The sequence below is a fragment of the Crocodylus porosus genome, unplaced genomic scaffold (genome assembly GCF_001723895.1).
Source record: "Crocodylus porosus isolate Cpor-Errol unplaced genomic scaffold, CroPor_comp1, whole genome shotgun sequence".
Classification (NCBI taxonomy): domain Eukaryota; kingdom Metazoa; phylum Chordata; order Crocodylia; family Crocodylidae; genus Crocodylus; species Crocodylus porosus.
Window position 1 is genome coordinate 54,867,976 of NW_017728951.1, and position 25,397 is coordinate 54,893,372.

Genomic DNA, 25,397 nt, shown 5'->3' on the forward strand with positions numbered 1-25,397 from the left:
CCGGGAACTGAGATAGATAAAGATAGAGAGAGAGGGATAGAGCCCTCAGATAAAGTACAGGGTGCGGGTAGAAGCTAACCTCAAGCCTTGACCCCACTGGGACAATTATAACCAAAGATTGAGAGACAGGTTGGGAGAGAGCAGCAGGAAATCACTCTTGGCAAGAGAGGCCTACAGAGAAAGAGAGATGTGGGAAATGCTCACCACCAATGAGGTAATTAGTGCCAGAGACTGTTTGCAAAGTAGCTACAAAGTATCTAGCGCAGAGATTCTTCATTTGTAACACAGATGTCCCTCACCAATGAAGTAATTGGTGACATTGCTATTGCTGTACCACTTTACTTTACTTTAGAACTAAACTAACACTGTGAGCTTTAACACCGGGGTGGCATTTATCTATCGCAACCATCAAAAAACACTGATCTCCTTGCTTTTCTTCCCAATCCAAGTCATGGCAGGCAAGTACAAAGGGGAGACGAAGATAAAAATGCAGAACCCTCTCACAAAGTGGTGCATTGGCCGGGAACATCTTCAATTATCCCAGGAATAATTTTCAGACACTTCCAGGCGTGATAGAGTCCATGGATACTGTTAGGGGCTCCTTTTTTAACAGGGGTAGGTGAGTAACTCACTAGTCACGCACCAAGTAAAACTCAAGTGCCACTCTTTATTATAAGGAAAAGTTAATAACATACATAAAAATGATTATAACAAGTTTTGAGCTGCACGTATGTCGGGCTGGAGGAAAGGCACTTCACACCTTATCCCCAGTTGTTACCTGATAGGTTTTGGGAATCCCACCCTGCGTCCAGGGTGGCGAGACTGCCTTCTTTATTGGGTTCTTAGCCTTGTCCTCCTCAAAGCAGTTTCAGTTGGGACCTTTCTTTAACTTAAGTACCTTGCAACGGATGCATTAGGTCATAGCCTCCAGGTTCTGCAACCCCTTTTTGGGGTGTCAGGTTGGCCTCCTTCCAGAGGCCTTTTTGGGTTAGGCCTGATTTGGGCCTAACAATTCTCCCGTGAACAGTTGCATCTGCATATATTTGTGCTGATTAAAATTGCGCAAGGTAACGTACCAGTTGACATAATTCGTTGGACCTTTGATTTTTTTAATACAATTTTTGAGCATAGCAAGTAATCATGTATATTAGCATACATAAAACTATAATACATAACAGCACAATTACTACAGGCTATATTATTAGATTTATTAATCTTGTTCAGGTAGGGCTATATTTTAAGAAAATATTATATTAGTGATGTTTGGATACTGATTTTAATTTTGTAAGTTAATTTTAGGAGTTCATCCTTTTGATGGACGATATGCAGACTTGCTTGCTTTTTTTACTTAGAGTATTATTATAGGCTTTAAGTATTTTTTAAAATTTGTTTAATTGCTGATACACAGCTTTTTAAGATGGATTTAATTAAACTGTTTAATTTACTGGAAACATTTTTGCCATTGCTTGTGACCGGGAATAAGTTGGTTGGGCATAAATATGCTCTATACTTTTAACTGTTGTTGCATTGTAGCGATACTTTTTTACGGGAGGCTGGGAAACGTTTTTATTGTTCTAGGTCACAGGGCTTACTGAAGCTATACACAAGCACCCAATGGCATTATTGATTACCACGGTACTTTGATTGAAAATACTATTTAACACGCAATTATCAACAGTATCTTGGTGCAGCCAACAAGGGTCTATCAAGAAGTTTTTTTGATAATGCATTTACTTATTTCGTCCCCATCGTTTATATTTTCTAGGGTTTAGAAGTTTTCTCAACTGAGTTAATTATTTGGCCGTAGATTGAGGGGCCTAAATTTTTCCTGCTAATACTATGGGGACGGGAATGTACTCATATAGAAGCCAAACTTCCGTTTCTATTTTTACTGATTTGACATGGATATACTCTTTTAGTGGTGTTTTGATTCTTGATGATATTACTTTAGCAAAGAGAGGTTTACACTTTGGGCACTATTTTACATAAGAATTTGAAATGACTGCTGGATCTCCAGATTTAACTTAAGAGTGTTTGTTTTTTATATTGGTGTAACGCGAAAGTTTGCTTGGTAATACAAGCTATAGCTTGTTTCATTTGCAAGGTTCTTATTGCTTTTAGGATGGACTGCATTTGTCTGAGGGGTTGTACTGCCATGGTTAGTGTTTTGACGTGGTTCTCTTGGTATTCTGCATTTGCCACAATTTGGCTTTTTAGCACCTGTTGCGTAAGTTGTCCCATTTTGGTAAGCTTATTTCTTACAACTTTTATATTTATTGAATTTAGTGCTGCTTCTGCTGTTCCTAGTGTTCTCAGGATGGTAGAAGCATCTCACTGGACCCTGCAATGGGTACCGGAGGTTTTTGGCCAAGCAGAGAGAACGGGTTCCACTCATTTATTGCACCGGGGTGCAATTTGGTAACATTGACTTTTTTTATTGTAAGATTATAAATTTTTTTTAAGAATACCGAGGGAAATGCTACAAAAGTTTTTGGGACTTTAGACCCCATGGTGGTGGGGATCTCTTCTGGGTAGGTGAGATTTACTGAAATTTAAAAAGAGATTACTTCTTTATTTGTTAACTTTTGTTTTTGCCCATCTGTTAAGTTTTTTTTTCTTTTCCTTTTTACTACACAAAGTGTCTCATACCTTTGTTGGGATGGGGCACATTTCGGGGCAACAATTTTTGATAGATTTTACAATTTCGGCAAACATTAACACAAAATTTACTTTGAGTCCGCTGCATGCGGTATGTTTGTAGTTGCCTTTAGTGAAGCTTTGAGTGCCTTTTGCCCCGGTGTGTCAAAATTTTTTGATTTCGGTGACACAGTCTTTATCATGGGTCAATAAAGACTAATTAGTTCCTGGAAGAGCTGAGATTTTATAGTGGAATGTGATATTTTTTTGGGAGTTAGAGACGTGTATTTCCCAGTGGGTGTTTCCCCAGATCTGGGGTCTTTTAGTCTTGGTGGTGTTAACCAACACGTACCAGTGTGCTTTGTAGGGACTTTGGATGGAGCCAGCCAGTTTCTAAACTGAAAGCCAATTGGTGTAATTAGGTTTTATAGTAGCATTTTAGATTTTATACAAAAGCATTTTTTATACAAATCCTTGATGGGCCATGGGGGGGGGCAAGAGACATTGGGCCAGGTAGCTAGTAGCGACTGCATTTCGGTGGCCACGTTTTAGTACTTTTTTTAATGTTCGTTCTTTCATCATTCAGAACCAGAGGGGTGATTTCAAAATTGTATTCAGGAGTTTGGACTTACTGGCTTTTTAGGAGAGTTGGGGAGGGGGTTTTGGAAGGGGTTACTTACTGGGTCAGCTGCTTCTAACTTTATTAGTTTTATTACAAGCAGTAGTACTTTGGCCTTCATGGTGATTTTTGGAAAACAACTGTTTGGTTAACTGGAATTCAATATTTAGTGGTAGGGGTTCCTACCAATACCATGTTTCTCTGGCTCCAGGCTAGAACTAGGCTTTTTAAATTTTTTTTTTTTGTCCTGGACGGACATGAAATTTTACTTGAGTTCTTACTGGAGGTCAGTGAGATTGGTTCAAATCTTTAAGCCCAGCTCCGGTTTTTTGTTTTTTTTTTTTTACACCGATATTTGGGGGTCGGCCCATTATTTAGGTGAAAGGGCTTGTTCTCCATGTCTATCCTTGAGTTCGTAGGTCCCGTAGTACCCAGGGGACTTGCCAAACTCATTTTTTTTAAAAACTTTTTGAGCGATATTCAATTTTCTTTTTATTTCTTGATTTAAGCACTCCACTTTTTCCTGACCTTGTGGATGGGTAGGGAATACCGAAGCAGTGCTTTATATTTCTTTTTTTACACTACTGCGCTACTCTGGAATTTTTCAAGTGAGACCTATTGTTTGTTTTTAAACGGTGAGGTTTTCCAAAATGAACTTTTAACTCTCTCAGAGTTCACAGTACTATATCTTCAGTAGCCTTGGCTGTAGGCCACATTTTTGGCCAGCCTGTGGCTACATCCACTGCTACCAAGATATATATATATATTTTGTTACTGGGTTTTAGCGGGCCTATAAAATCCATTTGCCACTCCTCCCCAGGCTTTAGTACCTGAACATTTGCTCTTCCTGTTCCAGGGTATGGGGATTGTCGGTGGGTGCTGCAGGCCAGACATTTTTTTTTATGGCTTGCTGTACCTCCGACTTGGTAGCATTTTTCTCTTCTTGCTGGAGCCTTTTTCACATTCCCTTTTTTCCCTCATGGGCAAACGCATGCACTGCCTGTGTCTCTTCCAGAGAACTAATGATGGAAGGGCGAGTTAAGGAGTTTGCCTTCTGATTGAGGCCACCTTGATTTGGTCCTTCATTTTTTAACTGTGTTGCCAAATTTCCATTTTTTAGACTGGCCTTCTCTTTAAATGCCAGCCAGCCTTTTCCCAATAGGGGATTCATTCACTAGCTCCCTTGGCGCACACCCAACTATCAGTGTACACCTTTACTTCTTCTTAACCTTACCCGATTTCATAGACGATTGCTTTTTTTTTACTGCTTTCAACTCCACAAGCTGAGTGCTCGAGCCCCTTAATATCCCTTCTTTTATATTTTTTTGAGAAAGGGCAATACCAGGCTTAAATTGCTACTAGGCCTTCAGCTGCCCCGTTGGTAAACAGGGCATGGGGGTCAGTTGGGTCAAAGCTCTCAGCAAGCTTTATGCGGTTTATAGTTTCTTCATCCGTGGGGGCCTTTAACCATGGGAGTACGGGGTTCTTTAGTATACCCCCCGCCTTTCCGTGTGGGTACTTTGCCAGTTGTAAGCTTCACTTTAACCACCAAGTTTGGTGGGGGATCCCACAGGTGGGCCTTTTTTTAGGGCCGTTAGAATCCTAGGTCACACTAGAATCTGTAAAGGAGCTTCTCTTACCAATCTTTTTCCCTTTTTTAATTCAAAAACTACTGCCAACATTTTCTTTTGCAAAGGCTTGTAATGAGTCTTCACATTGGATAAAACCCAACTTCAGGCCCCCAACAATTTCCACTTATCTTATTTTCATTGGCTTCGCTGGTATAGCACTGTGCTGATGGTGTTCTCCCAGACTTCTGTCTCTAAATACTTAGGGGTGCTGGGGTCTGGAGCAGGTGGGCTTTCTAATATGGCATGCAGCATTTCCTGACTGAGTCCTTCGATTTTCTCCCCCCACTTTCACTGCTTATCTTTGACTTTCAGCGCTTCATATAGCGGGTGGGCCAATGCTGCAAAATCGGGGACCACCACTCGGCACCAACGCATCAGAACCAGCTGGGACTGTAGCTTTTTTGGAGAACGGGGCGGGGGGAGTTGGGCTAATGCCTCCTTGGTCTGTTCCAAGTTCCTCAAACCCTGGGCATCTAGCTGCATTCTTAGGTATGACTGCATTCTTAAGATACAACTGAGCATTGAACCCTTTTCAGAGTTTGCAGCACCCTGTGAGAAATATCCACACACTCTTCAGGACTGTTTGACCAAATTAGTATGTCATCCACGTAGCTTTGAACCTGTGGCTGGGACTTTAGTGCCTTTTGCACTTGCTGGTGTGCCAAGATCGGCAAGTTGCACCACCCTTGTGGTAGGCGCAACAGCTGGTACTGTTTTTCTCTAAACATAAAAGCAAAAATATCCCAATCATTTTCCCACATGCAGATTGCCCAGAAACAGTTTGAAATGTTAATTATTGTGAAATGGGAGGCACCTGCTTTTTGGGCTGTGTCCCGCATTTTGGGCAGAGTGCTTACTACTGGACCTAGTTTCTTTGTTTTCTTATTTACTTTTTGATAGTTTATTACCATCCTCCATTTTTTACTAGCCTTACGCACTGACTATAAAGGGGAGTTTCACTGGGAGACAGTGGGCTCCACTAACCCGGCTTGCAATAGCCTTTGAAGCATCTTTCTTACTTTCTCTTCAGCCTCAGGCCTCAGGGGGTAAGGGCGCACAAAATGTGGTTTTATTTCCTTCTCCAATTTAACTTGGACCTCCTTTCCAGTATTTTCCATATCTCATTTTGATTGAACCCACGGCCCAATCTTTGACATTGGGTCTACCTTTCCAACGGCCATCACGCTCCGGTGAGGGCCATTTATTATACAATGGCTCGGGACAGTGGTTCCCAATATTCATAGTGAATGGCGAGTAGTGGTCATGACTGTGAAGACCTCTCGCCTTAGCTTCACTACCACTTCAATATCTCTTTCCCGGATTGTCCCTTCCCCTACTTCCTTTAGTACAACAGGGCGCCCCCTTGAGGGGGGTGCTTTTACTGGAAAATTGTGACTTCGGTTCCTGTGTCCATGAGGAACCACCTGGCTATCTGGGCCCCTTGAACCTGAATTGGAGCAGACAAATACCCCCTTGAATCGTCAGGGACTCGCTCGATCAAGATTGAGGGAGGGGGTGTCCCTTGTCTCTCCTCCCCGGGGCCTGCCTATGTTAAATCTAGGAGCAAGTTTTTTAACTCAGGATATAGCCCAGTTTGTATAATCAAGCTCCTCAGCGGGGGGAGCTGTAGGGACAGTCGGGGCCATAGCTGGGGTAACAGCTGCAACCTCACAGCTGTTTTTTATCCTTCCCCCTGAGGTTTTTCTCTTTCTAAAGTCGATATAATTTACCAGTGGGCTTCCCATCAATTTGTTCTAATGGGATGCCTGCCTTTCTAAGCTTGCTTCAAAGTTGGCGGTGGGGAATCATCTTCTTCTTTACTGATATTTCTTCTACTATCGCTACCTGTTTTGATTTAGGGTATTCCCCGGCCAAATTGATCACAGTTTGCAACTTCCGGATAATGTCTTTCACTGAACGGTTGATCTAATTATCATAACATTGAATCAAGAGACCATGCAAGGGACCTGTCCCCTTGCAAAGGGTACTTGCCCAGGTGGTCTTCATTTACAATAACTTTTGGGGGGAGTTGTTCAACTGATAGTAAAATGCTGCTTCAATGAATGCATTTCCACTCAGTTGGCATATAGCTTTTTCCTAGTTTACTCATTTTGGTTTTCTTGAATGTTGATCTTTGAACAATTTTTAATGATCTAATGTTTTTATGGCAAAGCTTATTAACTGATAGGCATAATGCCCAGTTTTATGCCCATCTATTACGATCTACTGTTGCAGAGGCTTGGGGAGACTTGTACCATTTTTGGGGGAAAATTTTGGCTAGCACTGCTTGTGATTTTTAGGGAGCGAAGAATTTTTCCAACTCCTGGGAAGCTACTTTGCTAGCTCACTGGCCTTAGCTCTTTTTTGCACTTTTTGTCCAGATGGCCAGTTCAGTTTGGAGGTCTGTCGGTTTTCAGGGGACCACCACTCACTCTTGTCCAGCAGTCCTTCCATCAGGCCCCAGGACTGCATAACTGCACTTACCCCTGGCTCATCCAGCAGAGTTTTTTGTACCACAATTTCCGCAGGAGGAGGGGTGGTCGGCCAGTCGTTCTGTTCCACGACCTGACTAAGCACCGCCACCTTGTCTCTTCTCTGACTTTGGGTCCTCTAAAGGCAACAAGACTCCCACCAAATCCCATAAGAAAAAGATGGCACCTTCTAACAATGCCATCTTCCCAGGCTTTCTACCTGTTTGCCATTGGGCAAAAACTCCCTCTACCGCAGCAAGGGACCTGAGGTCCCTTACTCCAAAGGGGGACCATGGATGCACCTTCTTGCTGAGTTCAGAAAGACTTATGGTTTTATCCCGGCATGTGAACATGGCTTCCCAATCCTTGAGTCCAGCTGGCCACGCTGTCTCAAAGAGGGGTCTTTGCCCACATTCTCCACCACTTGTTAGGGGCTCCCTCCCTTCCCAACAGGGGTAGGTGAGTAACCCACCAGTCACACGCCAAGTAAAACTCAAGTGCCACTCTTTATTACAAGGAAAAGTCAATAAAATACATAGAAATCATCATAACAAGTTTTGAGCTGCAAACGAGTCAGGCTGGAGGAAAGGCACTACACACCCTATCCCCAGTTGTTACCTGATAGGTCTCAGGAACCCCACCCTGCATCCAGGGTGGCGAGACTGCCTCCTTTATTGGGTCCTCAGCCTTGTCCTCCCCAAAGCAGTTCCAACTGGGACCTAACTCCCTTCAACTTAAGTACCTTTCCTCTCCCTCTTGTTCCCCCTTGTTCACTTTTTGCCTTACTGCCTTTTCTGGGATTAGAGCCAAGCCATTATTTCATTTTGCAAGCAGTTATTTTTCAATTTCAATTTTTACAACCTTCACATCCGAAAAGTCCCGGACTTGGCAGGGCCAGAGGGTCGGCTCAGGGCAGTTCCCCTTTTCTGTGGTGACGAATTGCAACAGATGCATTAGGTCATAGCCTCCAGGTTCCATGACACTGACCCCCTCCCCCCCCAGGGTGTCAGGTTGGCCTCCTCCCAGAGGCCTTTTCGGGTTAGGCCTAATTTGGGCCTGACAGATACACACGGTCCCACCGACTGACAGCAGGCTCATAGTGTTACCCTGCAACTTCTACAGGGACATCAAGCCCAGCTGGAAGAGATAGTGCAAATGAGGACTCAAGAGGCGGAAGCAAGGATCTGGCTTTTCTCTCGCCAACAAGATTTATGCAAGAAAGTTGAGGCAAAACAGATGTCACTGGGGAGAGAAGGAGATGGAACCAGGTTGCCTCATGTGTCTCCAGATAATGATATTGAAGCATACCTAGAAGCCTTTGAAAGGATAGCTACAGCTGCAAAATGGGACCTGGGAAGCTGGGCAGCTCAAATAGCACCTCTTTTTATTGAACCAGCACAAGCAGCTTACCATGCCCTCAACAGGACAGAGGCTAGAGATTACCAGAAGGTAAAGGTGACAATATTATATCAATTAGAGATTTTCTCCAAGACTTAATCACCAGAGATTTTGGGCTAATAAGAGCCCTGAGGGGACTCGACCCCATCTACTGGCTCAAATGCTAAGAGATCTGGCAGAAAGATGGTTGCAGCCTGAGACAAATACTCTCTCAGAAGCAATAGATGTTATAGTACTAGAGCAATTCCTTACTGATCTTAGCAGTAGTTCCCAGCAATGGGTACAATGCCATCAACCTCAGACTGTAGTAAAAGCTCTAAGACTTGCTGAAGATTATGCTGCAGCAGAAGGAGAGGGCAAGGCCCCTAGGAGAGACTGCTCAGGAGGTCCAACATCTGGGGCCCAGCAAGGAACATCTAACCAGTCACGGTGGGGAGAGAATACTCAGAATTTGGGTCGGGAACTTTGAACCTGGGAAGTTCCCAGGGAAGTACTTGAGAGAAGTAGCATGCTACAGATGTGGGGAAAAAGGGCACGTCTTATATTTCTGTCCACAAAAAGTCCAAACTGAAACTGCCGGAGATAATATTCATATTGAAAAAATTAATTGCAGTTTCGGCTGGCATAAGGGGCTGGGCCATCAAAACAAACCGTGGTAGAAGTAAGAATAGAAGACACTATCATACCTGCAGTGATCGATACTGGTTGTTCCCAGTCACAATGATTTGGGCTACTCTTTTTCCATTTCATCTAGGGAACCTGGAGAACCCAGTAAGCATGATCTGTATTCATGGGGCTTCATACACTTACGAATGAAGGAGGGTTCAGCTGATGGTACTTGGTCGCACAGAAGAAATTGCCATGGGCCCACCTGAAACACTACCTTGCCCCATGCTCTTAGGAGTAGATTGGCAATATCTAGAAGAAGTCCTTGTACGAGTCATCACCAAGAAAGGGGGTGAGTGGGAAAGGGACCTCGGAACAGCCTGCTTCAGAGATCCACAGAAGGATGAACAAGATGACCTAGATATAGAGCAACTGATAGGTGAGGGGTATTTTTATGATGAGCAAGGACAAGTACCTGCATTCCAAAATATGCAGGTACTTTAGCCAGTCTCAACTGGCTAAAGATGAAGAAAAAATAGTGGATCTACAATTGAGTGAGAATGTTTAGCTATCCAGTGGGGAATAGAATTGTTCCATTATTGTCTCCTCGAGGGGGAAGTTGTGTTGATAACTGACCACCCGCCCCTTCTCTGGTTGAGGACAGCAAAGCTAGATAATGCTAGGCTAATGCTAGGTCCCTGGCCTTACAACCCTTTTGTTTTACAGTAAGACATCGTGCAGGGAAACTGAGCGGGAACGTTGAATACAGAGGGCAGACAAAGATAAAAGTGCAGAACCCTCTCACAAGCACCATTTTTGGGTTATAACAATTCTACTGCGGGTGAGGGGTCTGAAAGAAAGACAAACATATCCAGTCCATTATGAACAAAGTAGTACCACTAGAAGATATTCATTCATCACACCCAAATTGCTTTGGGAATTCACTGCTAAATCACCTGGTTGTTGACCACAACATGAATAGTGCCATTTGTAGTATAAGATGGCAGATCACTGAGATGAAAGGTTTCATACACCACTCCCTGTCCAGCAAAGGCAGCATCTCCATGTAGCAATATGGACATGACCTGAAATAAAAGAGTAATTAAAGTAGCAAGAATTGCAACTGTAAGATTCTCAGGGAAAAGAACTGTGTTTTTGGTATGTGTTTCTATAGTGCCTAGCCCAACAGCATCCAAGTCTATAATGCGGTAATTCCTAGAAACTGTGAAATTCAAATAATAGAGTAAGACAGTCATAAACCACATGTTTGTCTGTGCTTACTGCCTTGTTCAATTCCCAGCTGAGTTGGTTCCAATTTATTTGATTGCTTCTAAATTCTAACTTAATCAACCTACCAATCAGTCCGATTCAGGAAGCTTGTTAGTAGGAAGAAGGTACCACTTGTCTGCAGACTAATTTGAAATGAGTAGTTCTATTGTTTCAAGGGTGACATTACCAATTATAAAAGAGCTTCAGTCTTCAAAAATAATTCACCCACTTTTACAGCACAAAAGTTCTGTTACTGATCTGTTGAAAACAAAGTTAAAGCTGATAGCTCAAGCCAAAGTTATTGCCACATCCGAGTAATATTTACCTTTTTCCCTTCTGTATCTCCTCGGTAGAACTGTTCTGCTTTGGTCTTTCCCTGTACAACAGGGTCCACTGCTTCCAAATGAGATGGGTTAGCCACAAGCGAAAGGGTGATTTTCTTATTTGTTGCTCGGTTGATCCTCTCATGGTACATTCCCAAATGATATTTTACATCCCCAGATCCCTAATAGACAAGAGGCAGTGAAGGCTCGTGCATGCCATTCATACAAGCTACTTCCAATTCAACATGTCTAAAATCTAAAAAATGAATCTGGCTTGTGTCTCAGTCTATGCTATAGTTTTGACAACAATTTCAAATTTTAAATAGTTCAGTGCTTATTTAATGTTAACCAAATACAGACATCATGCTTGGCTCCAAGCAAAACAGAAGATGTCAAAAGCTTTCAAACTAGATTAGATAGATATATTGGGACTTGGATATCCACAGTTATCATTCAGAGCAGGAATGTAAAAGACATGTCATCTGGCCTGCAGGACAGGAAATTTGGTGGTGGGGCAAAGTAATAGCAGCATTAAATGGTATGGCTCAGAGCTACGACTGCTACCACTCACTCTGCATCAAATTTCTGACCCATGGACAGCCCCACAGACCACATCTGGAGCGCAGCACTGCATCATCTGGCTCACAGAGCTACCTGTGGGTTGGGAATTTGGTGCAGAGATGAGCAATGGCTCTGGGAGCCACAGTAATTAACACTGCCACCATTCGACTCACCACTAAATTCCCAGCCCCACGGGCCAGATAATATACCTTGATGCTCTAGATCTAGCCTCATGCTCTGGGACTAGCCCATGGACTAGCCCCATATTGCTCGTCAATCCCACAGGGCTGGATGAGTTTCACACACCTGATTTAGAGTTATAGTTCATAGAAAAGTTAATTCCTATGACTCCTGCATTTGAGCACATAATACAGCGTTTTGTAAAGAGTAAATCTGCTACTGAATTTCACAAATTCACACTGAAAACACAAAATACAGACTCCATCCTTTAAACTGCATCTAATTCTGTTCACATTATATGGGCAAGAGAATTTTTGCCCTCTCACTAATGAAGATGGATCTAACCTCATCAGCTGCCTCAAGTTTAGGATCAAACTGACAGAAGATCTGCTCCAGTTCCTTCCGAATAACGTTGGCCAACACATTTAGCCTGCCTCTAAAACAAGCCAAAAATACATTTAAATCACAAGCCAAAAATATATTTAATCAGAAAATTAATTTATGAAAGTTTACAAAAAACAATCAAATCAGGAGTATAAGCTACAGGCCTTAAATGCATCTTACACTTTATATTACATTAAACATCTAAAAGCACCAATTCACTAAAGATCTTTTTAACCTCCTTCCAAACACACCAGACTGTCTCCACTGCATTTCCAGGGTGCAACATGCAGTTGATTGCTGTAAGTTTCCTTATTTCTAAGAATTTCTTTCCTAGTCTTAATATACCAAGAACACAGAATTATCTTGACCAGCTAATCAACAATTCTCAGACAAGAGCACGGAATTTTTCTTAGTTTAGCTATTTATGGGAGCCAGGTGGGCATATTTTGTCACCTGCAGGTACACAAGTGCAGGCAAGAGGTGGCCCTTTGAAAATTCTTTTAAATTAATGATTATAGCAACAGGCACAGCAGGCTGTGCATTAGCTAGCTGCTGGTGTTTACTTCAGATTTGTTGTAAAGGAGAGGGCCAGAAATTTAATAACTTCAGCTACCAAGGATGCAACAGTACATAAATGCACACACTATCCTGAGTAGCAAGCTGCAATATAACCGCCTTTTACACAGCTTAAATTTTGTATTAAAAAAAGGGCAGGTGGCAGTTTTATATTTTTCTGCTGCTGTAAGAAGTAGTTCCCAGTTAAAACAGCAAGAAATACCATGGCACAATTATGACCTCTTCTCCTGCTACAGCTTGTATTACATTACTTTATCCTAACAGAATTTCCCTGGGCTTTAAGTACCAATTCTCTCATGTATTAGAAAGGTGACTGTACTTTCAACAAGAGTTATGCAGCTCAGTCATACTCAACTCTCAAAAAAAAGACAGCCAAGTCTACTGCTGTCTGTAACATGTAAATTCAAACTAGAGAACAAAAAAAAGTCACACAAACAAATGAGAGTCTTGTTTAAGGAAAGATGAATATCACTTTAAGTGGATTCTTTTTTAATCTATTATTCATCGACACAGTCCTTTCCCATTCCTGGCCCTGCCTATCAGACTATAAATGGGTACAATCCTCCTTGTCAATTGCAGGCTCTCTCCACAGGAGGATAAGTATCGCATCTGTCAGACTTGCTTGCTTTTTCAAACTAGGTCTTCAACTGACCTCCAATTGTGAAAGCTTTACCCACTCACTGACGGGCAGCTCTCTCAGGACCCTACTTTTGTTGTTCAATGCATCTTTTAGTAGGCATAACTGACCTCTGCTTCAGCAGCCTCTATAATCCCAGTCTTTTTAACAATGTGAAAAGTGTCTGAATATCCTCAGGAAGCAAGCGCATTTTCAATCACCTTTTTTACTTAAATAAAAGTTACCTGTGAGGCATCCCCATTATTACATATTCAATTCCCATCTCACTGGATTTATCAATGATGGTCTTAAGGGCAGGGATCATTACTTCACAACCTTCCAAACCAAAGCGCTTCTCTGAAGACCATTTGCGGGCAAGGAAATCTTCAAATCTTCTCAAAAGGATGAGAGAAAAAACAGTAAGCTAAGGAAACTGCAGATTATGAGTTAAACATCAACTGAAGCACATTCATCGAAATAAGCAGCATGGTTTTAGAGAATTCCCAATACAGGTTCAATCATAGAATCATAGAGTTTGGGTTGGAAGGGACCTCAGGAGGTCATCTAGTGCAACCCCCTGCTCAGGACCAGCCCCAGCTAGATCATCCCAGCCAAAGCTTTGTCTAGCCGGGTTTGGAAAACCCCCAAGGATGGAGCTTCTATCACCCCTCTGGGTAACCTGTTCGAGTGTTTTACTATCCTCCTAGTGAGAAAATTTTTCCTAACTTCTAATCTAAACTTCCCTTGCTGCAATTTGAGACCATGCTCCTTGTTCTGTCATCTGCCACCACTGAGAACAGTCTAGCTCCATCCTCTTTGGAACCCCCCTTAAAGTAGTTGAAGACTGCTATTAAGTCTCCTCTTCTCTAGACTAAACAAGCTCAGTTCCCCCAGTCTTTCCTCATAAGTCATGTCTCCCAGCCCCCTCACCATTTTTGTCACCCTCCGCTGGACTCTCTCTAATTTGTCTGTCCACGTCATTTTGGAGTGTGTGTGGGGGGGGGGCGGCGGGGAGGGGACCCAAAGCTGTACTCCAGATGTGGTCTCACCAATTCTGAATAGAGAGGAATAATTACTTCCCTTGACCTACTGGCAACACACTTTCCAATGCAGCCCAGTATGCTGTTAGCCTTCTTGGCAACTAAGGCATACTGCTGGCTCACATTCAGCATATTCACTGTAACCCCCAGGTCCTTTTCTACAGAGCTATTGTCCAGCCAGTCCGCCCCCAGCCTGTACTCGTGCATGGGATTGTTCCATCCTAAGCGCAGGACTTTGTACTTGTCCTTGTTGAACCTCATGAGATTCCTTTTGGCCCAATCCTCCAATTTGTTTAGGTCACTCCAAATTCTAGCCCTACTCTCCAGAGTATCTACTACTCCCCACAGCTTAGTGTCACCTGCCAACTTGCTCGGCATAAATTTTAGTAGGGAATAAAGGATTTCTCTCCCATCACCTCAACTTCTCCTTTAAGAATGGCCACACCTGGACATTGAGAACTGATCCTTACATTTTTAAATTAGAAATGTAATTAGCCATGTTAGTCTGAAGTCAGGCAGGGCAGGGTGGCACTTTAAAAACTCATTTGTCCAGAAAAGCATGTACTTTCATAGTCTACATCTTACTTGAACTGCAGAGAGCAGATGTACTAAACAGAAAGGAATATAATAATTTGAATACAAAATATGCAGAAAGAAAAAAGAAAGGATGGCAGAGTGAGCACTGCAAGAATGGAAGGTGAGTTGAAGAGATCAAGATGAATAAACAAACCAGCTAACCCACTGAGAGACGTAAGGGTTATAAAAACTACATGGGGTACATGTTTGGGATGTACCTGGGATAAGAATCTAGAATTAAGCACAGGAAGAGGTTTCTTCCCTGTAGTAAAATTCACCTCTCAGGGCTACTGATTTAAGTGATGACTCTAAATACTCTGCTGCTCCTCCATATGTAAAACTCCCACTGACCTGTGGGAAAGCCTCAAAGTCCAAAGTAATCCATCCAGTAGATCCAAGAGGGGACAGCAGGAAGTCCAATATTTTCCAGAAGTAGCACAATGCCTAATTATGGGGATAGTCATCATAAAACATGCAGTTCCAGGGGAAACCTCACTGAAATGATGTAACAGCAGCTAAATGTGCCAAAAGCCACTACAATGGAATTGCTGCCTCAAGAATGAGTAACTATAGAAATAAAAGATAAAAGAAATCTGTCCTTTGCTGACAGTTCTAGTCTGTTTCATTCATTAATGGATTTCACCTGGAGGCACTGCCGAGTTAAAGTGGCTTTTAACAAAACACTAAAAGGGTCATTTATAAAAGCCTGAGGATATTGAATACAAAGTTATTTTTATGAAGACTTTACAGGCTACACCAATGTAATACAAGGGTCGATAATGTTGCAATGCCAAGGTCTCCACGTATTGTCCGAATGCTTAAGTTTACAGTTTTAAATGCAGAGCTTCAAGTCCCAAATCTTTTTCAGTCCACAAGAGTGCCGTACTTATTGAATGCAGAGGGGTATTGCAGTGCGACACACCCCTAGCTACTGTAAATTGACATAACTCTGTTGAAGTTAGTGGAATCATACCTATTTAGATCAGCTGGGGACGGGGGGGGTACTGGTTCCATGTGAACCAAAAGCCATAAGGGCAATGGGAAAAATAAAAGCTGTACGACAGGGCACATCTCCCGCTCTAAGCCCGGCTTGCACCTGGAGCCACAGGTGCCAAGGATTTGGGGCGGGGGGGAGACTCAGGGGTCCCATCTAGCCAAGCTCCAGCTCTGTCAACCCAGCCCGGGATTGGCTCTGGGGCTTCCACCCCCCATCCCAGTGTGGCATCCCCTGCTTTCCCTCATCGCCAGCCTTAACTTGCCCACCTGCAGCCTGAGCCCATTGCTCCTTGTCCTGTGACTTGAAAGTTAATCATTCATAGCTGTCTAACTTTTTTTTTTTTGAAACAGCATCAACTTTGTAGTATTTCCAGTACATGAAAGGGGCATCTTGCATGTCATCAAAAATATTTGCCACTATACCATCGCATTTCCAGTGTACAACACCTTGCCCAGCATTGGTTACTATGTGCACGATGTGCTTGTAGACTAGTTAGCCCCTTTAAAGAGAAAGGCCTCTGGAAGGAGGTACAGACAGAGACTCTGGTTACATAGTTTTAGAAACAGGTGATCATCTAAATGGCTATCAAAACAAATTATTATTGCTCCAAAGCAGGTAAACAATAAGCAGGAAAAGCTGATGAATCTTGTTCACCATAAATTAAAGCCTTTACTGATAAAGTAAAAGTAAAAATAAGCAATATCAAAAGACTTATCCTCCCAGCCATTCTTCCCACTGTCCATACAACAAAATCCTGAGAAACAAAACCTCTTTTTTGCCTTAACTGTAAAATTTTAGTCTCAAAAGCTGAAAAGCCAAAGCATTTGTTGCACATGTGAATAGCCCTAATAAGGAAGAGTCAGAGGGGCAAAGACCAAATGGCATCGATAGAAAAAGACTTGTTTATCACAGCTAGAAGCTAGTATTTTGATTTAAAAAAAATAAAAATAATCCTCCAATCAGTATCACTTCGACAAATAAAAAGGAGTATATTGCCTTGTGCCTAACAATTCAGAAACTGACCTCTAGCCCAAAATTTAAAGCCAACCATGCTAGACAGTGGCAACATATAGGGAGTGCACCAGGGAGCACATGCACCCCCTAAGAGCACTGGCCAGGGAATGGAGATGCCAGGAGAAGCAATCAACCATGGTCCCCCAACAGCCCATCACACCAACCTGGAAGTGCCAGTGGCATTCCAGGGTTGGTGCAATCAGCTGCAAGGGAATCCCCCTCCTTCCCAGTCGGTGCAACCAGCCATGGGGGGGATCCCCCCCCAGGGGCACTGACTGGTCGCTGTGGGGCAAGTGCCGCCCCTGACTCAGGAGGTACCAGTCACCCATGATGCTGGAAGCTCCCGAAAATGGTCAGGGCTTACACTAAAAGTATCAGACTCTTAAAAAGGATGACAACAACTGATTTAGAGAAAAATTAAGTTAAAGTTTCATCAAAAGCAATCACAGACCTCTGTCACAGGCAATCAGTTTTCATTATCTAAATGTTCTGCCCTCCTTATTGTGAAACTAAGCACTGTAGCCTCATGCATGAGGAGAAATTAAGAACAAACCTAAATTGTTATTAGCAACACACAAAAGAAACATACATTTTACAAGATAAAAAATTCATAACCAGGATAATGTCCCTTTGAGTAGCAAGCCAAAAAACCAAAACAAAAGATGAGGCAGGTCTGTGCAGGAACAAATTAAGCACTTTTGATTCAGCAAATACTTCCTCCCACCCTACATTATCCATGAACATTTTGGTAAGATATGTCTGACTTTTTCCAGATGCTCTAATACAGGTTTTTCCCTAGCATACATAGGCTGAAGTAGTAGTGCAAATTCTTAAATGAAGAAACTTCATGGTGATGGACTGTTTAACAATCTGCCACTCAAGCACCATGTTTACCTGATTTAAGTATCTGACTGGATTTCCTCTTAATTAAAACCTAAAATTAGACAAATGGCATGCTGCCGTCTCCTGAAATTTCACACAAAACACATAGGCTAGAGACAGAAGTTACACATAAACTAGTCTAAGTGATCAGAAACTGGTTTAAACCTGGAACAGAACAGAAGTTCAGTACACAAACCAGTTTCAAAATGGCTGAAACTGGTTTAAACATAAACCTGGTTAAACATAGTATCAAGACTTAACTTATTTGGGTCAAACCGGTTTATAAAACTTCTGTCCAAGACCCTGTCCTGGTTCAAGTTAAATCACAATCCCCCAGCATGCTTTCCAGCCCTGGGCTGGTCTGTGCTATCTGCTCCAGACAGCAGGACTGACCCCTCCCCTCTTTGCTCCCTAGCTGGGAGCTGAGGGCTGGCTGACTGGGAGAGCAAACCCAGCTGGGGATGCAGCCCAGTCTACAGTGTCTGGAGCCAGGGAAAGGGGGTTAAACACCTCTTTCCCCACTCAAACATACTGCCGGCTGCAACTGTGGAGTACAAATCCCAGATGCACCTGGAAGCAGGAAGAGGAAGTGATGAGCAACCCTGCAGAGTCCTGCTGCTTTAATTCTGGACTGCAAATCCCAGAGACCTCAGGGGCAGCAGGAAGAGGAAGTGAACGTACAGCCAGAGAGCCATGCTTTAGTTAGTACCCCCCAGCTTCTGGCTTGAGCCCTGACAGGCATGTGGCTGCATTTCTTGAATCAAAGGTAAATGTTTGTTCACTTCCGTTTCAATTTAATCTGTGCATCTTAGACTAACTTGCAAAGACTGAATCAATTCAGCCTCGGGCTTTTTGACTGTCTGTACCTAGCCATAGAAACAATGCTTTCAGTATGTTCTCTTGGAGTTTCTTTTTTAATAGCTCTCCACAGCCTTGATCAAAAAGAAAACTAATAAAGAAGCATATTCCCTTAAACACACTCTAAATCAGTCCAAAAACAGCCTCTGTGCTTGAGGACTGAAGGACAGCCGGTGTAACACCCACCTTTAAAAACAGACACCAGAGGGAATTCATGGGACTAGTTAGGTGAACCTAACAGAAACAACAGCTAACAACAGCAACACTTAATGGCATTAGTATTACTACTACCACCACTGCTAGAACTGTGCATCACATGAATGAACAGGACTTGCTGGGAAAGACTCCACAGCTGCATCCAGATATGCTCAGCCATGTGTTCTGTGGCACCCCAAACCATGCAGCTGTTCTCAGTGCTGCTAGGCAGCCCAAATAAGGCTTCTGGGTCCAGCTCAGTGCTGGCCCCAGCTTTCCCTACCCCATCCATGGTAACCTGGTACACCAAAGGGCGTGTGGCACAGGTGTTCCCCAGGGGCAATTTGCAACAGCACAAGGTGTATCGCTGATTCTTGTCCCCAGGGAAACAAATGTGATGCACTGATCTCCTACAGTTCTTTGAGGGCAACAAGCACGTGGATCAGGTTGATGCAGTATATCTGGACTTTCAAAAAACTTTTAGAATAGTTCTGCACCAAAAGCCCTTACTTAAATGAGACTGTCATGGCAGAGATAAGAGTTATTCATGGATCAGTAACAGGATAAAGGACAGGAAGCAAAGAGTAGGTTAAACAGCTAGTGTTCACAAAGGATAGGGAGGTAAGCAGTGGGATCCTCTAAGGGCCTATGCTGGGGCATCTACTGTTTAACATATTCATAAATATGCCCAGGGCTGGACAAGCCCTGCTGCAGCTCCACACCCCACTGTGGGCACAGAAATCTTGGGGGGCACGTGCCCCCCCCCCACCATGTCACCTTGGCCACCCACTGCTTCACCTGTGCACCCTTCCTCCTCCCCCCCCCATAAAAGGGAGCTACAGTTGTTCTTAACCACCCTGCCTGGCTGCTGCAAGAATGTGCACGAGAGCACACACATGTGGCACCTCTGCATCCCACTCTCCCCAGCCCCAAGCAGCCCCCTGCAGGCTGGAACACTGCCAGGCTGCAAGGAGAAATGCATGGTTTCCCATGCTTTTCCCATTAAATGAGAAAATGCACATTTTTTCACAGCAAATGGAAAACCCAGATCCTGATGATCAGGCAGGGAGCAGGGAGTGAGGTGGGTCTCCTCCCCATTGCTACTGTTCCCAGCTGAGCCCAGCTCTCTGTGCATCTGCTCACAGAAGCTCCTGGCTAGAGCGGGGCAGGAGTGGCCCTCAGACTTCTCCTGACCCCGAGTCAGTCAATCCCTGCTTCCTATACCCAGAGGCAAATTCTGCTGCAGAGGGGAAGATGAGAAATGGGAGGGAGTGGAGAACCTGCTGAGTGCTGGGGGGAGGAAATGCCCAGAGCTAGGGAGTGTGGAGGTCATACCTGCTTTGGGGATTCAAAAAAGTCCCTAGCAACTCCTGCCACCACCCGTCAGCCAACTCAGGGAAGCATGGGGGAAAGGGGGTGACAGCAACCCCCCTGCACCTCCAGTCAGAACTCCTACACCCTCCCTTTTTCAAATCTAGATCCACCAGTGGATGATACCAAATTATTCTGGGTGCTAATAAACTAAGCTGAATGAAAAAGTTACAGAAGGATCTTGTAAAAATGTATGTATGGACAAACTGACCCATTATGTTCAAGGTTGCTAAGTGCAAAGTGATGCACATGGGTGGGAACCAAGACATACGCACATAACAATGAGCCCTCACCTTGAACTGCATGCAGTCCTGGTCCCCAACCCCCAACCTCCAGAAAGGACAGAGTAAAGGTAGAAACCGAACAGGGTAACAAAAATGGTATAGAGAGACTTCAGTATTATGACAAACTAACTCAAGCTGGGACTTTTCTGCTTAGAGAAATGAAAATTGAGAGGGCATATGACAAAGAGCTAATAAAATCAAGAATTGCATGGAAAAGTAAATGGGCACTTATTATTTACTAGGGGGAAGGGACTTAACAGTGGGGGTCTACTACAGACCACCCAACCAGGGAGAAGAGCTAGACTGGGAATCATAGAATCAATAAGTCAGAAGGGACCTAGACAGATCATCTAGTCCGACCCCCTGCCATGGGCAGGAAGGAGCACTGGGGGTGGCAAGGGTCATAAGATCCCAGCCAGGTGCCTATCCAGTCTCCTCTTGAAGATTTCCAGGGAAGGTGAGAACACCACCTCTCTGGAAAGCCTATTCCAGGCTCTGGCCACCCTTACCGTGAAGTAGTTCTTCCTAATAGCTAACCTAAACCTATCCTCCCTCAGCTTGTGGCCATTGTTCCTGGTGACTCCAAGGGGGGCCCTGCTGAACAGACCTTCCCTGAGTCCCTGCTGGTGGCCCCTGATAAAGTTGTAGGCAGCCACAAGATCCCCCCGCAGTCTCCTCTTGTGGAAACTGAAGAGATCAGGTCCCTTAGCCTCTCCTCATAGGGCTGGCCACAGAGGCCCTTAGGTCACGGAATTCTCAGGTCAGCTTGCGAAGGTAGTTAAGTCAAAGGATGTGGTCATCATGAGTGACCTAAACTATCTGAACATTTTCTGGGATTGAGGAGCCAGGTCTGACCACTCATGTAGGTTTCTAGCCATGTTACAGGACCTCCATCTAACCCAAGAGGTGCACAGTCCCACCAGGGGAAATGCCTTGTTAGATCTGATCCTGGTCACAAGTGACAACCTGGTGAGGGGACTGCAGGTGCTCGACGACTTGAGTGATAGCAATCATCACCTATTGGAATTCACCATCTAGTGCAGAGTGGCAAAGGCCTTTAGCAAGACAGCAGCCCTGGGCTTCAGAAGGGTAGATTTCATTGAGCTAAGGAGACTAACCAGGGAGGCACTGAGGTCCCGGAGGGGTGGGGAGTTGGGAGTCCAAGAAGAGTGTTCAGTCCTGAAGGAGATGATCTTCCAAGCCCAAAGGGTGGCAATCCCAACACGGATCAAAGGGGGCAAGAGTGCTCAAAAGCCCCCATGGTTCACCAAAAGCATCCAGGAATGTTTCAAAGCTAAGAAGGAGGCATACACCCAATGGAAAGGAGGGGCCATCACCAGGGAGGACTATATCTCCGTTGCTTGAGATTATAGGGGGGCTGTTAGGAAGGCCAAGGCAGAGATGGAACTGGGACTAGCAACCTGGATGAAGGATAACAAGAAATGCTTTTATAATATAAATACATAGGGGGTAAAAAGAAGGTTCCAGGTAACGTGGGGCCTCTGCAGGACACGCTAGGAAATCCTGTGGTCTCACCAGACGACAAAGCTAACCTATTTAACAATTTCTTTGCCTTCATTTTCCTGAGCAGGGACCAGGTCATCCCCTCCACCAAGATCCCCCATGGTCCCAGGGGAGGCATAGTCAGGCCCAGGGCCAGAGAGGACCTAGTTAGGGAACTTCTGGTGGGACTAGATGTGTTCAAATCAGCAGGTCCTGACGATCTCCACCCCAGAGTGCTAAGGAAATTAGCAGAGGTCATTGCGGGACCCCTGGCTCAGTTTTATGAGTACTCATGGTGGTCTGGCAAGGTGCCAGAGGACTGGAAAAGGGCCAATGTGGTCCCCATTTTGAAAAAAGGGAGGAAGGAGGACCCAGGAAAGTATAGGCCTGTTTGTCTCACCTCAGTCCTGGGGAAGCTCTTTGAGAAAATTATCCAGGTGCACATCTGTGAGGGGCAAGCAAGGGAGATTATGCTTAGTGGCAACCCACATGGATTCATTTGAAGCAGGTCCTGTCAGACCAACCTGGCCTTCTATGACCAGGTCACAAAATCCTTGGACACAGGTGTCGTGGTGGACATAGTCTTTCTGGACTTTAGGAAGGCCTTTGACACCGTCTCTCACCCCACTCTTGTTAAAAGATTAGGAGATTGTGGCACTGATGCCTACACAGTCAGATGGGTTGCCAATTGGCTGGAGGGCCACACCCAGAGAGTGGTGGTGGATGAGTCATTTTCACCCTGGAGGGATGTAGGCAGTGGGGTCCCCCAGGGCTCGGTCCTTGGGACCGCACCGTTCAACATCTTCATCAGCAACTTGGACAAGGTGGTGAAAAGCACCTTGTTCAAATTTGCAGATGACACTAAGATGTGGGGAGAAGTGGGCATACTAGAAGGAGGAACAGGATGCAGTTTCATCTGGGCAGGTCACAGGGGTGGGCGGATGAGAATAAGATGGGATTCAATACTGACAAGTGCAGGGTACTGCACCTAGGGAGAAAGGACCAGCAGCATACCTACAGGCTGGGGAACTCCCTTCTCGTCAGCGCAAAGGCAGAAAAGGATCTTGGAATCATTATAGACTCCAAGATGAGCATGGGCCACCAATGTGGGGATGTAGTCAGGAAGGTTAACCGCACCTTGTCATGCATCCACAGATACATCACGAGCAAGTCCAAGGAGATGATCCTCCCCCTCTATATGACATTGGTCAGGGTCGCAGTTAGAGTACTGCGTCCAGTTCTGGACACTGCACTTCAGGAGGGATGGACAACATGGACACAGCATAAGGACTGGGTCTCCAACTGGGCCAGAGCTGCCTCTCCTGCTAAGCTGAAAGTCAGCTAATTATCAGGCTCACACCAAGAGAGACCTAACGGTAGGTGTATACTACAGACAACCAAACCAGGGGGAGGAGCACAATCTGGAGTTCTCTCGAGAACTGAGAGGCCATGCACGCATGGGTCATGGTCATCATGGGTGACCTCAATTACCCAGACATCTCTTGGGAGGAACACTCGGCTAAGTCATTCAATACCGATAAATGTAAGGTACTCTACCTCAGGGGGTAAAAAAACCCTGCAGCATGCTATAGGCTTGGCAGTGCTACACTTGCTAGCACCACCGCTGAAAGAGACTTGGGGGTCATGACGAATCACAAGATGAACATGAACCACCAATGTGAAGCCGCAGCTGGTAAAAATAACCAAGCTCTGGCTTGCATCCATAGATGCTTCTCAAGTAAATCTCAGGATGTCATTCTCCCACTGTTCTTGGCCTTGCTGAAGCCACAGCTGGAGTACTGCATCCAATTCTGGGTGCCTGAATTCAAAAAGGATGTTGAGAAGCTTTAGAGAGCCCAGAGGAGAGCCACACACATGATCAGAGGGCAAGAGAATAGGCCTTATGAAGAGAGGCTGAGAGCCATGGGACTCTTCAGTCTGAAAAAGCACAGGCTCAGGGGGAACTAATGGCTGCCTGTAAGTACATAAGGGGTGTAGATCAGGATCTGGGAGAATATCTGTTCACCTGAGCACACGAAGGTAAAACAAGGACCAATGGTCATAAGCTCCTCTAAGACAGTTTCACGCTGGACATAAGAAAAAATGTCATTACTGTCCAAGCCCCCAAGACTAGAACAGACTCCCTCCAGAAGTGGTGCAGGCACCTACTCTGGACTCTTTCAAGAAACATTTGGATGCTTATCTTGCTGGGATCCTTTCACCCTAGCTGACTTCCTTCCCCTGGGGTAGGGGACTCGACTTGATGATCTTCGAGGTCCCTTCCAGCCCTAACATCTATGAAAGTCGGATCAGTCATGTTGCTTCCTGACTTGTATTAAAGAGCTCTACCTGACTCAGGAAGTTCACAGGCCAGCAAGAGTAAACGCCCTCCTAGACTTGGTCTTGGCCAAAGGAAACTATCTGGTGAGTGACCTGAATATAGAGGGTAGCCTGGGCAACAGCAACCACAAAACCATCACATTCTCTGTCTGTCGCAAGACAGGCAAATCAGATAGCAGGGTTGAAGTTTTGGACTTCAAAAAAGTGAATTTCAACAGGTTCAGAGCAATAGTAGGGGAAGCACTGCGGGACCAGGGACCAACGGTGAAAGGAATGCATGAAAAGTGGTCATTCCTCAAGGACATGATCCTCAAAGCCCAGTAGAAGTCCATTCCCATGCAAACAAAGGGTAGCAGAAGGGCTGGCCAGCCCTCTTGGTTTAATAGGGATATCACTGTCGTCTTTAAAAAGAAGAAAGAGGCATAGAAACAATGGAAGCTTGGGACAGTCCCCAAGGAGGACTATACAACAACAGCCCGCACTTGTAGGGAGCAGATTACAAAGGCTAAGGTGGTGACGGAATTTAAACTAGCAACAGAAATCAAGGACAATAAGAAATCTTTCTTTAGGTATGTGGGAAACAGGAGGAAAACAAATGGAAGCAAGGGGCCTTTCCTTAACAACTCAGGACAGCTGGTTACCAACACTCAGGAGAAAGCTGAACTCCTGAATGAGTACTTTGCTTCGGTATTTCACCAGACTAAGGGGAAAATCATACTAGATAAGGTTCAGAATGGGCATGGTGGGAATGACCAGCTTCCTACTGTTGACGTTTCATAGTTTCTAGGGTCAGAAGGGACCTGAGCAGATCTTCTAGTCCGACCCCCTGCCATGGCAGGAAAGAATACTGGAGTCAAACGACCCCAGCAAGGTATTCATCTAACCTCCTCTTAAAACCCCCCAGGGTAGAAGCCTGCACCGTTCCTCTTGGAAGTTGGTTCCAGACCCTAGCCGCCCTGACTGTGAAGTAGCGTCTCCTGATATCTAACCTAAACCTACCCTCTGCCAGCTTGTGACCATTATTCCTGGTCACTCCTGGTGGTGCTCGGGGGAACAGTGACTCCCC

The 25,397-nt window shown here is 44.6% G+C and overlaps 1 protein-coding gene across 5 annotated transcripts in view; it reads right to left on the reverse strand.

Moving 5' to 3' along the window:
• The window catches only part of OGDHL (oxoglutarate dehydrogenase-like), a 95,750-nt gene that overhangs the window by 39,966 nt on the left and 30,387 nt on the right, over positions 1 to 25,397 (reverse strand). For all 5 annotated transcript variants that reach the window (XM_019555584.1, XM_019555583.1, XM_019555582.1 and 2 more), the window contains 4 exons: positions 13,517 to 13,663; positions 12,041 to 12,131; positions 10,957 to 11,136; positions 10,319 to 10,447 (listed from right to left, as the gene is read on the reverse strand). In XM_019555584.1, coding sequence (XP_019411129.1) covers positions 10,319 to 10,447; positions 10,957 to 11,136; positions 12,041 to 12,131; positions 13,517 to 13,663 — 547 coding nt within the window. The remainder of the gene's footprint in view (positions 1 to 10,318; positions 10,448 to 10,956; positions 11,137 to 12,040; positions 12,132 to 13,516; positions 13,664 to 25,397) is intronic.